Source organism: Theobroma cacao, chromosome 9 (genome assembly GCF_053813885.1).
Source record: "Theobroma cacao isolate CCN51 chromosome 9, ASM5381388v1, whole genome shotgun sequence".
NCBI lineage: Eukaryota > Viridiplantae > Streptophyta > Magnoliopsida > Malvales > Malvaceae > Theobroma > Theobroma cacao.
Window position 1 is genome coordinate 43,076,210 of NC_142647.1, and position 17,688 is coordinate 43,093,897.

The 17,688-nt window shown below is 33.0% G+C and overlaps 3 protein-coding genes across 5 annotated transcripts; 2 read left to right on the forward strand and 1 right to left on the reverse strand.

Moving 5' to 3' along the window:
• Nucleotides 1-366: 366 nt before the first annotated feature.
• DGS1 (dgd1 suppressor 1) lies at nt 367-7,378 on the forward strand. 2 transcript variants are annotated; one of them, XM_007015268.3, is made up of 14 exons: nt 367-694; nt 795-909; nt 1,675-1,878; nt 2,136-2,273; nt 2,417-2,578; nt 2,702-2,896; nt 3,026-3,126; nt 4,105-4,194; nt 4,883-4,955; nt 5,032-5,060; nt 5,159-5,282; nt 5,585-5,695; nt 6,831-6,931; nt 7,024-7,378. In XM_007015268.3, exons 1-14 carry the CDS (start codon nt 465-467, stop codon nt 7,142-7,144), a joined length of 1,794 nt encoding a protein of 597 aa, XP_007015330.3. In that variant the 5' UTR covers nt 367-464; the 3' UTR covers nt 7,145-7,378. The 2 variants fall into 2 exon arrangements, with proteins under 2 accessions (XP_007015330.3, XP_017983867.2); XM_018128378.2 differs by lacking the exons at nt 6,831-6,931; nt 7,024-7,378 and adding an exon at nt 5,977-6,799.
• Nucleotides 7,379-7,957: 579 nt separating this feature from the next.
• CPNIFS (chloroplastic NIFS-like cysteine desulfurase) lies at nt 7,958-12,863 on the forward strand. The gene is made up of 10 exons (XM_007015271.3): nt 7,958-8,189; nt 8,269-8,402; nt 9,195-9,354; nt 9,455-9,641; nt 10,646-10,791; nt 10,865-10,937; nt 11,069-11,132; nt 11,443-11,542; nt 11,936-12,094; nt 12,428-12,863. Exons 1-10 carry the CDS (start codon nt 7,992-7,994, stop codon nt 12,596-12,598), a joined length of 1,392 nt encoding a protein of 463 aa, XP_007015333.1. The 5' UTR covers nt 7,958-7,991; the 3' UTR covers nt 12,599-12,863.
• Nucleotides 12,864-13,308: 445 nt separating this feature from the next.
• Nucleotides 13,309-14,116, reverse strand: LOC18590014 (Copper transport protein family). 2 transcript variants are annotated; one of them, XM_088810297.1, is made up of 3 exons: nt 13,994-14,116; nt 13,785-13,863; nt 13,309-13,686 (listed from the first exon to the last, which is right to left on the reverse strand). In XM_088810297.1, exons 1-3 carry the CDS (start codon nt 13,997-13,999, stop codon nt 13,544-13,546), a joined length of 228 nt encoding a protein of 75 aa, XP_088666423.1. In that variant the 5' UTR covers nt 14,000-14,116; the 3' UTR covers nt 13,309-13,543. The 2 variants fall into 2 exon arrangements, with proteins under 2 accessions (XP_088666423.1, XP_017982558.1); XM_018127069.2 differs by lacking the exon at nt 13,994-14,116 and having other exon boundaries at nt 13,785-13,869.
• Nucleotides 14,117-17,688: the final 3,572 nt, after the last annotated feature.

The following is a 17,688-nucleotide window of genomic DNA, read 5'->3' on the forward strand; positions in this document are numbered from 1 at the left end:
GTTTTGTGTGTGCGCGAGTTTGGGGCACCAAACTTGCTGTCCCGCACTGTTCTGCATAATCCATCTGTTTGCGTTTTGCTCGTGCGGCTTAACGTTACAGACGTGTAGTGCGTTTAAAAACTCTCAATCAGTGCCAGGCTCATGGTCGTATCCAGTCTCATACAGCTTTGTGGCATGTCCTTGTGCTGCTAGTTCGATGGTCCAATCGAGCTGGACTGGTCACGGATTTATGGACCAACACATTAGGCCCAGCAAAGCCGATGGAGAATTCAAAGACCAAGTCTATGCGGGGAAGGGTGGTTCGGGAATTTCCCATATAAAATCATAAGAAAAAAGTGGGTTTCACTTTTCGTCCGGAAAAGTGATCCACAGCCTTGAAAACAAACGTCCGGAGAGGAAGTCGTCAAGTTTGAGTTTTAAGCTGAGAGGCAAAGCAGCTTCTGCAGTTACAAGTTAGAAATAGTATGGAAGCTACGCCTGACGGAAATGAATCGTCGAGGGACGTTAAAACCCTATTCTCATTTTACTCCAACTATCTATGGAACCGACTCACCACTTTGTTTCCTTCTTCCCCTTCCAATTTTCTCGAGAAAATCTCAAATCTGTCTCTCCAAACGGCTCTCCCCATCTCAGCAAAACGCAGGACTGGTCTCCCTCTCCCATTGCCTTCCGACTCATTCAGCTCCACCACCCCGTACGGCCTCGACCTGTTCTTCATTTCTTTTTCAAAGTTTATTGATTGAAAGTGAAAAGTGATGTGATATTTGAATTTATTGATTGATTTCTACATGCAGGATGACGCCGGAGGCATCGAGAGTTTATGAAGTTCTAAATGATATAATGGATCGCTCCATTTTGAATTTGCATAAAATTCAAAATAATTTGCAGTTTTGGCAATCTAGAGCAGAGGTAAACTACCGTACTAAGCCTTAGTTTGGTTGGTAATTTGGTTAAGTTTGCTGCTTTTTCTTTTTTTTTTTTATCTAATTTGCTCAAATAGTAAAAAAAATCATAATTGATAAGAAATGATCAAATTTTTACTAATTGATTGCTGGGTTCGGTATCACAAGTGTGTTACAGTAATTCAGAGTCTGTCACAATTTAAAATATATAAAGTTTTTGCTATTTTGTTATGTTTTTTCATACTTATCTAAATAATCAAATTTTTTATCTATTCCACTCATATAGTGGGTGTGCATAGGGCTAGTAACTAAAATGCAAACACCAATGATAACTTGATTAACTTTATATTAAAATCAAATAATGTATTTTTTCTCTAAACTTGTAGTATCAATTTTTAATTCTTCAAATTGCTTTTATCTGCATTTTTTTGCTTCTGAAAGTGAAAAGCAATCAGCCGCGCCCCCCCCCCCCAACAAAAAAAAAATGGTTGTTATAAAGCAAAAACTAAAGTATAAAGTAAAATGACAGTTGATTATAAATGGAAAAATGACTAAATTTAACATCAACTATAAGATAATTAGTCTATACAAAACTAAAATCATGCATTTTGTTATCCAAAAGATTATCTTTTTTATTTTTAATTCTACAAGAAAGTTTTTTGCTTTTGTGTTGGGAAGCAAAAAGCTAAAAGCAATGTATTCAAATGGTGTCTATGGCTATAATCTTGGTTATTGGCTTAAGTATTTATCCTAATTTTTTGATTATTTTCAGGGATCTAATGCTAGGAAAGTTTACTTCATGATTTTTGAGAGAGGGCCACAAGCATTTTTTAATGGAACAGTTCAACTCATGCGAGAAAGCGTTGCTGATGGTTCAGCAATGCAGCATTTTTCCCATTCTGCTTCTTCATACATTTCGGAAAGAATAGCTGTCTTATCTACCTTAAGGTGTTCACTTGCTGCTTTTCTGGCTGAGGTTTGCTCCATCTTGTTCTTAGTTCTGTACTGTCATAATATTACCATGATAAGGAAGCCTATCATCTTCAAATCCTGCTTGCAATATTATAATTTATTTATCTTTTTCTGTTTCATTCAAATTTGCATAAACCACGGATAGACTTAACATCAAGTATGTAGTAGTTTTGTATGCTTGATAGCTGGACATATAGGTATAATTGCTTTTTCATTTCATGCAAAATTTGTCATGGATTCATTTCTTGTTTGTCTGTCTAGTTTTATATGGAAGTTGACAAATGTGGAGAAGAGTTAGTGACAGATCCAGCGAAGTCATTTCCCTCACTAACGGTTACTCTTAATGGTTTATTTTCGAAGTTGGAGGCATCAATTGGCCATCTACATGCACTGCGTCAGGTAAGCATATCGATATATGTCTTTATATGATTGGATTTGCTTTTGCAACATTTTCACTCTTATGGAGACCATTTCAGGACTTACTGCTATGATTAGCTGGTTAAGAACTTTAGGATCCAATTTTCATGACAATAACTATGCAGAGTAATTCTTCTGTTGATGGAACCTATTCATTTCCCCTACTATTTGAGAAATTGCCAGAAATCAATCAGGAAGAGTCTCAATGGACAGATTGTGAAATTAGCGATGCTATCAACTTGATTTATAGGAATCTACAGGAACTGGACTCTTACTTAGCTCTCATGGTAAAGAATCCTTTTTATCTTTAATCCTTTTTGCCACAAAATCAGACAGTAATTTTATTAACTTGCATTTGATGATCAATTAATTTTTGGGATCTGTTGCTTACTTGCTTACCTTGCTCTTAGGTAGCTAAACACAAAAAGCCAACGAAAGTAACTCGTTACTGGATCCGGTATACATGTGGTGCAGTTGGCCTTTCAGTTTGTTCTTTCTGGCTCCTACGGCATAGCCGTCTGATGGGAAGTTCTGACATTGACAATTGGATTCGTGAAGCAAGGGAATCAACAGTTAGCTTCTTTAGTGACCATGTTGAGCAACCGGTATATTCCATTTTACTAATCTGATTGCTCAGTTGTTTTTGCATTTCTCTCTATTCCAAGTCTCTTATTGACAATTTTTCCGAATACTTGAGAATGGTTTCATTGATGTTAAAGACAATTTATCTTCAGCTTCTGTCAATTAGAGATGAACTTTTGGATACTTTCAAGAAGAGGCAGAAAGGTGTGATGGATATGGAGGAAGTGCAGTTGACTTCCAATTCTCTTCACAGGTTAATTTTTCTTCCTGCCAATCTGCATTCAAGAATATTGAATTCAAATTAGCAAGCAAGGGAAAGCTGTGGGGGGTTTGGGGGGGGGGGTGTGTTTGAGGTTTAAGTGATAAAGAACAGCTGCTTCCCTTTGCAGGTCAAGGCCCAACGCACCTACATATGTACAAAAAAAAATTGTACTTATTTTATTCTTTTCACACTACTATAATCTTCGTTTGAGATATGAAAACAAAAGAACTTAGATTCTTCTATTGATGTAAGTTGCTTGATGTTTGTTCTGTTTTGTTTTGTTGGTTTATTTGCCTCTAGATTTCCTACTTCACTATTTCATCCCTTTCTTTATCTATGGTGATTGGATGTAATTAGGTTCTCGGCTAAAATACTAATAAGCCCTTGAACTCTTTCTTTTTTTCTAAATAAGCTCCTATTCTTCTATTGTACCCAAATAGGCCCCTATTCTATGATTTTCAACCTGATAGGCCCTTATGTTGACGGAAAGATATCTTGTATATCATGTGACTTTAATGATCATTAGGCCCATGGCCAGTTGTCATCTTCTGCACTTGTGAATGCTGATGTGGCTTTTTTGACATGGTGAAATTGGTTGAGTGGGAGAATTTTCCGTCGGAGACATGAATATTTGAGTAAGCGAATTACACCGCGCTAGAAAAGCCACCTCATCTACCACGAGTGCGAAGGATGCTGCCTAGCCATTAACCTAATGGTTATGAAGATAACGTGTGTCAGATGACATATTTCCACCAAGATAAGGGCTTATTTGGGTAAAAATTAAAGAATAGGGGCTTATTTGGGTATCTTAAAAGGATAGGTGCTCTTCTGAGAAATTTGTGATAGTTCAGGGGCTTATTTAGTATTTTAGCCTAATATTTTTTTATTCATTCTAAGGTAATTGCTATATTCTTGGCCGCCATGATCAAGTGCTGTTTCTGAACATAACTGCTTTCATGTGGTTTGCAGAATGTTATTGGCCTTCAGCGAGCAGACAAAGGGTGAAAAATTACCAGAGAATGCGTCAGATCAGGAAATGCTTGAGATAGTTATGGCAAGGTATGACTTTCTTTCTAATATTATGGTTAATGCAATCATGTTAGAATTTGATGACTTAAGACACAATTGTAGGACAGATCTGGCAAAATTTTACCATCACCCCTACATTTGTTAATAAGTTCATGGTAAGTCCTGAAACAATGGTGAAAAGAAAGAAATTATGTGTAAATAAGAGTTTCAGGATTGCAATGATGGACTGACTTTTTACCTTCAAATAGTGTTTCTGCACACATGTAACTGTATGCATGCATATTCAAAGTCGTATATTTGTGTGCATGTGTCATAGAGACAAAGTTAGGCATATGATGATCTGAAGCAAGTAACAATATATAGGCACATGGCTATGTTCAGGAGAGTGCAAACACTAGTGTGCTTTGATAAATTCGAACTGACTATTTGTTTTGTATTTTATCTGTATGAATGCTCCAGGTGACAAAAGTTGGTTATACTGAAATGATTAGTAGTAGTAAATTTTTTTAAATGCCAATATATCTGGAATATGTTGCATTCTCTGATAGTACTGGTTTTCCTGTTGGTACCTTTAAAAAATTTTCAAAAGAAATATGTTCCTGTGATTGCTGTTCTGATATATTACTTTAACTGAACTATCATGGTATGGTGTATATCTCTTAGTTTGGCAAATTTCTTCTTCGAGAAAATATCAAAATCATTGGAATTTCTAATGTAGATATGAAAAGGAACTTATGCATCCTATCCAGAATCTTCTCCACGGAGAGCTTGCTCACGCTCTTCTCATCCAGGTAATGCCCATTACTTTTATTATGTTGTTGCTGCCTGTAATGCTGGTTGCATAACCTTAGGTTCTTGCCATTGCAGGTTCAGAAGTTGAAACTGGATATTGAGATGTAAGTTTAACACCAGCTTTCTGCATAGATGTGTAAATTTTACTGATATTCTGGTTTATCTCAATGCTCTTACTTATTAAAGATGCTCATTTTATTAGGGCCATGCTCGAACTGGATCAGATTCTCAGAGCAAATGAAATCAACTTTGCGATCCTTGCTGCCTTGCCAGCATTCTTTCTATCTCTTGGTCTGATCGTAGCTGTGCGTGCATGGTTTAGACAGGTGAGAACATTCAAAGCTCTATAATGTATTATCTAATTAATTTCTTGAAGTCAATTGCATTTGTAGAGCAGTGGAGGAAGGAACTATGTGCTAGGTCTAGTTCATTAAACTGCTTAGATGGTTTTACATTTATCTTGCTACACTATGTATTCAACCTTTTATTTCCAACATGTGTAGATACCTTCTAAAGTCATTTAGTACATTTGCTTAGACCAGCAAAACATTCATACTAATGATCAAGATTCTTATTTTCTTTGACTTGTTTTTCATGCTGTTAACTATCTGGCTTTTGTCACAATCAGGATACTAGAGCAGAAGGCAGGGGAAGAATTGCTCGTATCCAGAGGAGGCTGCTCATTGTGGAGGTTGAGAAAACTATTATGCAGTACCAAACTTATGTTGACCAAGGGCTGGTAAGAACCTTACTATTCAATAGCTTGGATGCTTCTTATTAAATTCCTCCTTTTCCCTATTCCACATGCTTCTCTTTTTATTATTATATAGCTTATTGAAAAATCAAAGGGTTAATTTTTCTGTCTGGGAGTTGATAAGATTTGATTCTATGCAACCTATTTTGAAGATATAAGCATCTGACGTTGTTTCTTCTAGTTGTTGGCTCATTATTCTCACTACTATTTGGGAGGAAGAAAGTCATAGGGAATCTTAATATCTTGTGCTTTATTTGCTTTCTCAGTTGAGGGGAAAGGTTTAAGAGTGCAAGTTCTAGCTAGCTTTGATGGCCTAGAGGTAATAATAAGGGCTTCACTGATGATGACATCACTTTGGTGATCATTCTTTATTTTTCTTGTTTTGCCAACCCTAGAGATTGGTCAGAGATTGAGTTGACTTCTACAGTTCCACCTATCGTGGCCCCCAAGAGAGAACTGGAAGCGGCGTTCTACTTGCCACTTGCTCTGTTTGTGTATTTTTGTTATTGTTTCCTGAAAGTATCTTTACAGTCCATTCTCTTCCCATACATTCCTTTCTTGATATTCACTTGGTAACTAGTATGCCTTCATATGCTTGCTGTTTATAAGCTAATCTACATCTACTTTATGCATTTATGTTTCCATTGTGGATTCAGTTAGTGGCAAGAAAAAAAGTTAATTTTCCTTGCATCTTACACAAGACAAAATATGCCTATGCATGCATGTCCTCCTGCGAGGCTGTGAGATATGGTTGTCTTTTTTGGTACAAATAGAAAAAGTCATTGTCAGATTTCTGTGTCCCACTTCTTGGAGCCTGATCTGTTTTCTTTGTATGGATCTTTGCATAATAGTCAAAGTTCACTCAGGGTAAGAGGCATCATTTGTGGGAAGAGCTTATGTTTGTTTCAAAACCTATTTTCACTTTTCTTATCTCATTTTTCTTATGTTGGTTTAAAACTTCTCTTACGTTGGTTCAAAATTTTTGTCTCTTGATGGATTAGAATGCCCTTGTTGATTGAGTAAACGGAAACCCCATTTGCTTTGGCTGATACTGCTACTGCACTTGACTATTTCCTACCTACATAAAAAGAGATAAAACATATTGAATGCTATTTCACAGGAAAATGATGCACAATGCATGTTTGGGATGTTGATATATTGTCTAGATCGCTTATACAGCGCCGTCAGAGGGCAAGCAAAGACAACTGGTGAATGGCAATGGTGGGGGTTTATTCATGTGTTTCTGTTTCAGCTTTTTGATTGTAAGTTGATCTGCGACAGCAACTAACCAGTAATATAAATGTGATGAACAGTTTAAAACAGGATATAATTGATTTGGGAAAGCCTGGTCTTCAAACTGCATACAAGCTAATTGTGACAGCACGCATGGAACGGGTGTACGACTGTTTGCTTCCTTCACTTAAGCGCCAATAGTTCTTCACCTTTTCTCTCAAGGAAAAAAACGTAGGAAATTCGTTCCCCTGCCAAGATTTGTGAGGGGCATAGAATAATTTTGATCCTAGGTTTAAGACAGCCAAGCCTTCCATAATTTGTGTCTCAGAGTCCCTTGCTTACTGCTTCAAGTAAAAGGGTGCCTGAATGAAACGTTGTGAATTTTGAATTGAATGATTTAGGAATCTTGCTGCTCATGGTCTTGCTTTTGCTTTATGAGTTTGTTTTCATTTTCTTTTAAAATTTGTTTCATTGGTTGGTGTATTACATAATCTCCGATAGCAAGTTTTGAATCCTTCCTCTCTTAATCATAAAAAAAAAAAAAAAATTATATTTTTTTTTATAATTGAAAAAAAGAGATTCGAATTTTTTTTCTAAAAAAAAAAAAAATACATTAATTAATGAGCCGATGATCCGGTGTTTTTTTGTACTTTTCAACTATTAAGAATTGCTCTTTTTCAAACTTATGATACTTTTTATATTTTTTGATTTTATGTCTTAAAAATTAAATTCAAATTCCGTTTTTCTTTTTCAAATAAAAAAAAGAAAATAAGTCTTATCATACATCCTCGAATCTAGAAGAAAACCATAACAATTACAATGATTATCTTTTAATAAGTCTAATGAAGTTTTTAATGATTTTCCCAAATACATACATACTTAAGGCAAATAAATGTGGATAAAATGAAAATAAAACAAGGCCCAATAGCCTTAATTAAGGACGGCAGCCCAGCTCGCTAATGGCGCCTCGTCTCTCACTGGATAACAACAATATAAAGGGGATGATAAGGCGTGAAGCAAATTTTCAAGTCTGTTGGAAAATCTTTTGATGAGAAAAATGATGGAAGGAGTAGTTGTAAAACTTCCTTCTTTTCCACTCTTAAACCCTACCATTCCTCCTCTTTCTTCCTCATCTCTTCCTCTTCGGCTAGGCTTCCGCCGCTTCTCTGCTTCGCTTTCCGCCGTTAAAGAAGGCTCCGTTTCATTAGGCCACCTTAGCCGTCCCGACTTCCCCATCCTCCACCAGGTCCTTAAATTTCCCGTCTTTTCCTTTTTTTTTAATTTTTTTTTGCTTCACTTTATTAGGTTTTTATTAAATTTGGCAGGAAGTAAATGGGTCAAAACTTGTGTACTTAGACAATGCGGCAACCTCTCAAAAACCCACGGCAGTGTTAAAAGCTTTACATAATTATTACGAAGCTTACAATTCAAATGTTCACAGAGGAATTCACTACTTGAGGTACTCCCTTGGTGATTTTGGTTAAAAATATTGGCTCGAAAATGTTAAATTTACAAAAAAAAGGTGAATTGCGTATGTTATCTCATTATTTCAATAGAAAGTTTCCACTGTGAGATACTATATCATGTCTATGAAGTAATTGTTCATGAATTTTTCAAGTTAAGTTGAGTACTGTTTCATTTTTTATTTTTGTTATTTATCTTCTGCTTTTGAAAGCAAAATTTTCTTGAATAAGTAAAATTAAAGATTTATTTTTGTGATAATATATAAAATGCATGATTTTACTATTGTAGAGAACAAGTATAGTTGAATGTTTGCCTCATTGTACATTTTAATCAAATATTATTGCTTTATTGTCATATTATATTGAAGAAAAAACGTATAGCCATATTTGTAATACAAATATAAAAGCTTTTTAAGATTTTTTTCTACATATTACTAATTGAGATTTACTTATATTGACACCTCATTTTAGGTTTTTATTTAATTTAAGTCTGGTCAAAAAGAAAATTGCTGAAAAATTTTACTATAAAATAGCTATATGAAGTTAAATAACGCCACTTAACTATATGTGGCTATGCCCCTGAAAATGCATGATATTTTACTTTTATATGGAATAATTATGTTAAAACTGGCATTGCATTTTAGTTTCTAGCATTTGCTTTTGCTTTTAAATAAGTATCTTTCTAGAAAAGCAAAATCAAATAGCAAAGAGTAGGTACAAAAGCAATGATCAAAGGAAGTTATCTTAATCAGTTGTTTTCATTTGTGTTATTTTGGTTATACATACAGTGCTAAAGCTACGGATGAGTATGAGTTGGCGCGAAAGAAAGTGGCAGCTTTTATTAATGCATCGGATTCTAGTGAGATTGTTTTCACAAGAAATGCTACTGAAGCTATCAATTTAGTGGCTTACTCTTGGGGTTTATTAAATTTAAAGCCTGGGGATGAGGTTGTGTTATTTGAATTTTGTTGTTTGTGTCTTTTATCTATAAGGTGGTTGTTATTTTGATTTGAATTGTAATGTTATGAGAATATTTTTGTTCTTGTAGATTGTACTTACGATTGCTGAACATCATAGTGCAATTGTTCCATGGCAAATTGTGGCTCAAAAGACAGGCGCGGTTTTGAAGTTTGTGAGTTTGGATGAGAACGAAATTCCGAATGTAGTAAAGCTGAGAGAGATGATTTCTACAAGGACGGAACTTGTAGTTGTTCATCATGTTTCTAACGTGCTTGGTAGGTATTTTTGGCATAATAATTTAAAAAGTCTCTGAATTATTCAAGAAAATTCAAACAAGTCTTTATTCTTTTATTGCGTTCAATTAAACCGTTATACTTTTTTTTTTGACTAAATAAGCCCTTGTGATTAACTTTTAACTAGTTATCTTTAGTCAAATTGACATACGTAATTTTTATGTCTATGTGACATTGATGTGTCACTGACGTAGAGGTTGAAACTACCATGTGATCACATTATCATGCCACACTAGCATGTCATGTCACCATTTTTTATGACATGTTATCATGTCACATCAATATCACATGATATAAAAAATGACACAGGTCATTTTGACTAACAATAGCTAGTCAACTGTTAGTCATATGTGTTTATTTGGCTTAAAATAAAAATATAATGGTTTGATTAAACATAATAAAAAAAGCAGATTTATTTGAATTATTCCTAATAGTTTAGGATTTTTTTAAGTATTGTGTTTTTTTTTCATTGACTGTTTGTGTTTTCTTATAGGTGCTTTTCTTGGCATTTGATATTGATTAAGAAAATGTTTTAGTGGCTTAATTTTACATTTATTGAGAATGTAGGCTATAATACTGCAGTTATTTGCTTCCCAAAAAAAAAAAATACTGCTGTTATTTAAAGGTATTCATATCGTCCATCCAAATCCAACCAGTTTTTGTTAGCCAATATCCCTGGATAACCAAGAGGTAAAGTTGGCTGCGCTGATTGCCATCAGCTACTGCTGTCTGCCCAATACCCCACCCCAACCCAAAAATTAAGGAAGAAGAAAACCTGAATGATAGGATAACGAGGAAAGAACAAGGTTATTATGGGAGGCTAGCGGTCCTGGAATTCTTAGATTAATTTCTCATCATCTGATCGCGTCGTATTCTACTAAAGTTATTGCTTTCTAATCTCCTTTTTTTTCTCCCCAAAATTTATCTAAATATGCTAATATTTGATGGCATGGTCATATTTATTGCCAAAACTCTTTTACCTGTAGGTTCTGTACTTCCAATTGAAGAAATTGTGCACTGGGTTCATGAGGTTGGGGCAAAAGTGCTTGTAGATGCTTGTCAAAGTGTTCCCCATATGGTTGTTGATGTCCAAGGTCTTGATGCTGACTTTCTTGTTGCTTCTTCTCACAAGGTTAGTTTGTTATCTTATGCATGATTAAGCCATATGGGCAAGTATATGAAGTTAAGGAATAAACATGCTTCAGATGTGTGGGCCTACAGGCATTGGATTCTTATTTGGCAAGAGTAATCTCTTGTCAGCCATGCCTCCATTCTTAGGTATGCCATTGCTTACATTTTTCCTTTTCAAAGTTCAATTGTTATTTGCAGGACTTCTGTAAATCAGTATCTGTGGGAATGGACGCATGGATGTTTAAAGCTGATCCTTGTAAATGTTTTCCTCCTTTTAGGTGGTGGAGAAATGATCTCTGATGTATTTTTGGATCATTCCACATATGCAGAACCCCCTTCCAGGTTGGTGAACTTATTTCATCTTAAGTATCGTTTAGTAAGTAAGGTTGAGGATGAGAGGGATTTTAACAGCTTTGTACATTGTTTGAGTTGTGTGTTCATGATTAAGGTGGTTTCTTGATAGGAGACATTTAGTCCTGAACCCTAAGTCTAATAGCAATTAAGTTATTATTGCCTATTTAGTTGTCTGCTGAAAGGAATTCCTTCTCATTTGATTTACAGGCACGTGCCATTCAAGTAGTTTTTGGTCTAAATATTCAGTATTTTATTTCTTATCATGGCTTATTTTGTTCTTGCTCTTTAACTGGATTAGATTTGAGGCTGGAACACCTGCAATTGGGGAAGCAATTGGATTAGGGGCAGCAATTGATTACTTGTCTGGGATCGGCATGCAGAAAATTCATGACTATGAGGTGCAATGCGTTTTTCTGCTTTTTTCCTAGGGATCCTGATTTAATGCTTGATGGACAGATAAATGACATACATATTTGTTGGCTTTAAAAATTAAAAGAAATACAGTACAAACCAGTTGGTTATGGATAATCAAGGAAGCAGTCATTAAATTATGCTATGGTTTTTCATCTTTACTTAGATCTTTGTTGACTAATTTTATGTTTCTGGAATGAATTAAATGATGTCTCCTATAAAATGCTTCTTCTTTCTTCATAATGACAATCATATGATTGGACTTTAACCTATTGTCTTTTTTAGTCATTTTCTAGGAGGGCTAGATGGATTTAGAAGTCACTTTCTGATAAGCTGGGAATGTTTTTATTCTAACAACACTGGCCTTTTTCGTTTTATAGATGGAGCTGGCTAATTATTTATATGACAAACTATGTTCTGTTCCGAATATTCGGATCTATGGCCCAAAGCCTGCAGAAACTGTTTATCGTGCTGCTCTCTGTTCTTTTAATGTTGAGAATATTCATCCCACAGATCTTGCAACTTTTCTGGATCAACAGGTAGCATAACAAATAAGGAATAGCACTTTAATACTGTTGTTAAGGTTTTTGCTATTTTTTCTTATTCAATAATTATTATAAAGCTTGGTTTGGCATTGTGGTTAGTCTTGAAAACTGCGTTTGAAACATTATGGTTTGGAAAGCCACTTAATTTCTCAAACTCCAGTTTTGTTTTAAAAGTCTAAACTCACTTGGCGTTACATTTGTAGTTCAAACCAACCTGTGGTGATTTACATGCAATGCAAGACAATCTGTAGTTTATACACAATATATTTGAAGGGTTTTTTTTTTTTTTTTTTTTTCTGAATGGCAACAAATTTTATTTAATCTCAGCATGGAGTGGCTATCAGATCAGGTCACCATTGTGCGCAACCTCTCCATCGCTATCTGGGAGTGAATGCAAGTGCACGCGCCAGCCTTCACTTCTACAACACTGAAGAAGATGTCGATGACTTTATCCGGGCACTCAATGACACAGTCAGCTTCTTCAATTCTTTCAAGTAGTACTTTTGCTTAAATAGTGTTCCACATAAGATTGTGTGAACCAACCCTGTATACTATTTTTAAAGTTTAGGAATAATATCTTTTTCATTTTTTACACTATTATCTTGTGTAAGTGTTCGGTATCTTGTGTAACAATTCGACGGACACACATCCAGAAAATCAATACTAGAAATTCACTACATTTTGTATGCACAAGGGTGGAGTTCTTACCCCTTTTTCCGGTCTTACTGAGATATATATATATATGTATGAAGTGGTTATTGTCTCTTGTTTTTCCAAGTGTTTGATTTGTGGGATTACATAAACAATCAGGGAAAGTTTAAGATATGCTGCTCTTGAATTGTGTTAGGTCTATGCTTTCTGGTAGAGGAAAATATTCAAACCAGTAAATGTGAGAAAGATGCTTTTCAGTTTTCCCCTCCACTGTATTATTCTACGGTTACACTTTTAGAGCCTGCAGCCCCAAGACTACGTTAAAAAAACGCGTTTCCATCTTTGACTCGAGTCCAGCAATGAAATGATTAAAGCGGACTTGGAGACCGCGCATTGCCCTCAATTCCTATATGACTGATGACCAAGACACAAGCTTTTCTGCATTGTCAACTCAGAAAACAGTTATCTGCAAAGAGCTCTGTTGATGGTGATTGGCTGTAATTAATTATCAGAAGTCGAAACGATGAAAAGAAAATGGAAATTTAAGGTCATATATCTCCCACCAAACCAGAATTCAAAGGTCCAAATTCCAGCAAATCTCATCTTATACAAAGGAAATTTCAAGTGCCTAACAGAAAATCGTGAACTTTATCATCACAAGAAAAAGAAATATTATACACACAAGGCAGGCAAAGAAGAAAGTTTTCTATGCTATAATTATCAGTGTTGTCCCTCTGGCATTTATTGAGATTCTTGTGGAAGTAACTCCCAAACCAATCAGCTGGATGTCCATTACTTCTGCTCTGCCAGACTGATGATTTCGGCGTATCCAACCTTCTTCCTTAACTCTCTAGTCAACTTGACAGCATCAACACCATCTCCAATCACCACAACTTTGTCTTTCTCTTGTCCTTCCAATCCAACAAAGCTGACGCCTGTTTTTGCAGTTATGTAATCATCTCAGCTCTCGAGTTTTAACGCAAAAACAAATAAATTAAAGAAAACAAGACAAAGAAATAACTCGGTTACGTACCGTCTTGTTTTGCAGCCACCTTGAGGGACTCCTTCCGGCATTTTTGGCACTTCATAACCACCTTCAACACCACCTTTTGCTGCATAGTCATCGTGCATCATGCACAACAAACACAAATCAGTACTAATATAAATCAATAAACCCAAAGCTAGAATTTATAAATATTAGTAGTAAATAACAGTATTTTCTGCATGAAACCAAAATATTACCTTCATTGTGTCTCTCCCTTGCCAACACCTAAGAAGGAGTAAGTGTAAGTAGATACCACATACAAGAATCTCATATTTATATGTGATTGGGAAAGCCAGCAGACGTAGTACCCAAGTTTCCTTCCAATGTTTTTCGTCCAATTGCTGCTGCTTCCACGAAAGAAATGTGGGTTTCAAGACTTGTTCCGTTCTCCCCGATACCGTCTTTTACAAGTTTTTACCAATGCAATTAAGACCGCGTACCCATCTCCTTCGAGTTCACAACTATATAGCGTATAGTGTATAATATAACTATATAGTCAGTTAATTTCAAGAAAATTTATTTCATCATAAGGGTTTAACAGAAAACAAAGTTACATCTCTGTCTGCATGGAAAAAGCATTTACGCTTGCTTGGTTCAAGAAAAATTAGAAGAAGAGGAATATCGAATTTCATTTTCTTTTTTGTCTTATTTTCTTTGAACCAAACGTGACCTTTAATTAAATAGAACTTTTCGTTAAAAAAAATTATGCTAATATAAATAGCAGCACTACTATGATATATTTTTCTTATAGAGCTAGGTTCAACACCTGCAACAGTTTTGATCAAATATATGAATATTCAAAGATTAAAGGCTAACAGGTTTCTGATGTGTTGGCCACCTAACGCTCCTAAAAAGGTAGAGAATAAAAGAGTACAACTGCCCCCCTTCTTCACTAACTCTATTGCCTTTTTTTTTTCCTATCAAGTGCTTGAGCATTTTGTATAAAATTAAATGCATATATATGCTCTGTTTAAAAAGTTAAATTTGAATATTTTTATTTTAATTTTTTTTTATAAAAAAGTTGTATCTTTTGAATTACACATTACTTTATTTCTTATTGCTTTTGAAGTTGAAATAAAGCAATCTTATATAGTTCATCTTCACTGATTTTAAACATTTCACCCAAGTATTTAGGCCTCTTATTTCATATTGAATTCTCATTCAATTTAAGACTTTTACCTTTTTCCTCGCCAATTTAAGAAGCATTTATTCCCCTGATTAATGGCCCCCAAACCCTATTTTCACAAATACTAATGACTTTTCCTGATATCAAATTGCACTATTTACTAAAAACTTGTTACCAATTTTTTTTTAAAAGGGATTGAATGAAAATACTAAATCACCAATGGATAAACAAAGTCAACCAGTCTTTCTAAGTTATAAAAATTAAAAAAATAATTTATAATTTGGTGTGCAATAAATATAAGTACATTGTTAAAAGAAAAAAAATGTGAAATTTGTTATACTATTATATATATTAGGATGGTGTCCGTAGCTACGCTATGAAAAAGATCACAGGAAATATTGATTATGCTAGAGTAGATTTCAATTTGGTACCTTCAAAAGAGTTTGTAGAGAAAGTAATATTGTATTAGTGAACTGCATGAATGTCCGATTTTTACTGATAGAGGAAAAAATAAATTGGTATTAATTGAAAATAATTATTTGCTCTGATTTCAATTATCGGAAACTTGTACCTACATATATGATTATAAAATAGTAAAATATTAAAAAATGAGAGAGTATATAACATGTACTATTGACAGATTAAGATAAACAATTGTACAATATAAGACAACCATATAATATAAAGATCTTATCAATATAAAATAGTTATTAATTTTTAATAATATATCTTTTATATATAAAATGAATGGCTAAAGGTTGTCAAATTTAGTTGATTTATTTGTTCAATGATGACTATGTGCTATGTATATTAAGAAATGAATAAACATTTTCGACTTTTTTATTTTATTCAATGAATTGGATAAATATTTATTGAAATTTAAACATTCATGTATAAAAGAGATGTCTAAATATTATGGATTCAGGTTCACACAGAATAAGAGGATATAAACAGAAAATAATATTAAATTAAAATTGATAAATATTAAATGAATCTATATTCTAAACATTAAAAATTAAAAATTATTATTTTTAAGTATTTTTTTACTAAAATAAATAAAAATAAAAAAACCCTTCAAATGTAAAAAAAACAATGCAGCTTTGACATAAGGTGTAAGAAAAATTAATTCAATAGAGAATGACAATCAATTGACCCAATTAGTTATCCTATTTAAAACAAAATTTATCTAAAAAAGACGATAATCCTATCAAAGATTATTAGATATATAATAAACTATTAAGAAATGAGAAAGTATATAACATATACTATTAACAGATTAAAATAAACAGTTGTAAAATATAATACAACAATAAAATATAAAAATCTTATCAATATAAGATAGTTAATAATTTCTAGTATTATATGTCTTTTATATATAAAATGAATGGTTAAAGGTTATAAAATTCAATTGATTTATTTATTAAATGATAACTGTGTGCCATGTATATTGAAAAATGAGTAGGTCTTTTTGACTTTTTTATTTTGTTCAATGAATTGGATGGATGTTTATTAGAATTTAAACATTCATTTACAAAAGAGATGTCTATATACTATAAATTCAGGTTGATACAGAATAAAAGAATATAGACAAAAAATAATATTAAATTACAATTGATAAATATTAAATGAATCCATCTTATAAGTATTAAAAGTTAGAAATTATTGTTTTCAATATTTTTGACTAAAATAAATAAAAGTAAAAAAAGAAAAAAAAGCCTTCAAATGTCAAAAACAATGTAGTTTTGACATAAGGTGTAAAAAAATTAATTTAATTAAGAATGACAAATGTCAATCAATTGACCAAATCAATTATCCTACTTTTATATAATAAATTGGATGGATATTTATTGAAATTTAAACATTTATGTATAAAAGATGTATCTATATACTATAGATTCAGGTTCATGCAGAATAAGAGAATATAAATAAAAAATAATATTAAATTATAATTGATAAATATTAAATAAATCTATCTTGTAAGCATTAAAAGTTAAAAATTATTGTTTTCAAGTATTTTTTATTAAAATAAATAAAAGTTAAAAAAACAAAAAAAAACCCTTCAAATGTCAAAAACAACTTATTTTTAGCATAAAGTGTAAAAAAAAATTAATTCAATGAAAAACAAAAGGTCAAAAAAATAAAAGGGAGTTCTAATTGAATAACACTTGTTATTCAATTAAAGACTCAATTGAAAAAAATTGAAAAAATTGAAACATCTTACTTTTATATATATTATAGATATAGTTAAAACTTACAAAAAGAATTTATTTATATAAATCAAAAAGAAAATGCCACACTGAATGAATGAAAGGGTGTTTTAGTTACTAAAATAATTTAGACAAAAAAAAGATGTAATAAACTTTTATTTAACTAAATAATCTAACCTGGTTTACTGCTTGTTAACATTGGCCTTGCATTAATGCAACTCCTAGGCATTTCGTTGGACTCATAAAGTGAACACAACAAAACGCTCACCATAGCCCGTCAAGGAAGATAATGACACTTTTGAAATGCATTCAAAAGAATAAATAAATAAATAAAATAGAAGTCTTCGTCAACTTTAAGTCTTCTTAGAAAATTGATACCTAGGAAAGAAGTGCAACAGAGCATTTGGTAACCCATATTTTCATAATAATTAAAGAATGACTTTGACACTCACATGACCTAATTAACTTGAAAATGCAATTTGGTATCTGATTTAATGGACTATATGTATATTATATATATATATATATATATATATATTATTCAATGAAAAAATGTATA

Coding starts and splice junctions, on each gene's coding strand:
- DGS1 (XM_007015268.3), top strand. CDS start 465: ATGGAAGCTACGCCTGACGGAAATGAATCGTCGAGGGACGTTAAAACC. Junction 1,879..2,135: donor TTGCTGCTTTTCTGGCTGAG/GTTTGCTCCATC, acceptor TTGTCTGTCTAG/TTTTATATGGAAGTTGACAA. Junction 2,274..2,416: donor ATCTACATGCACTGCGTCAG/GTAAGCATATCG, acceptor ATAACTATGCAG/AGTAATTCTTCTGTTGATGG.
- CPNIFS (XM_007015271.3), top strand. CDS start 7,992: ATGAGAAAAATGATGGAAGGAGTAGTTGTAAAACTTCCTTCTTTTCCA. Junction 8,403..9,194: donor AGAGGAATTCACTACTTGAG/GTACTCCCTTGG, acceptor TTATACATACAG/TGCTAAAGCTACGGATGAGT. Junction 12,095..12,427: donor CAACTTTTCTGGATCAACAG/GTAGCATAACAA, acceptor ATTTAATCTCAG/CATGGAGTGGCTATCAGATC.
- LOC18590014 (XM_088810297.1), bottom strand. Junction 13,687..13,784: donor GGTGGCTGCAAAACAAGACG/GTACGTAACCGA, acceptor CTGCAAAAACAG/GCGTCAGCTTTGTTGGATTG.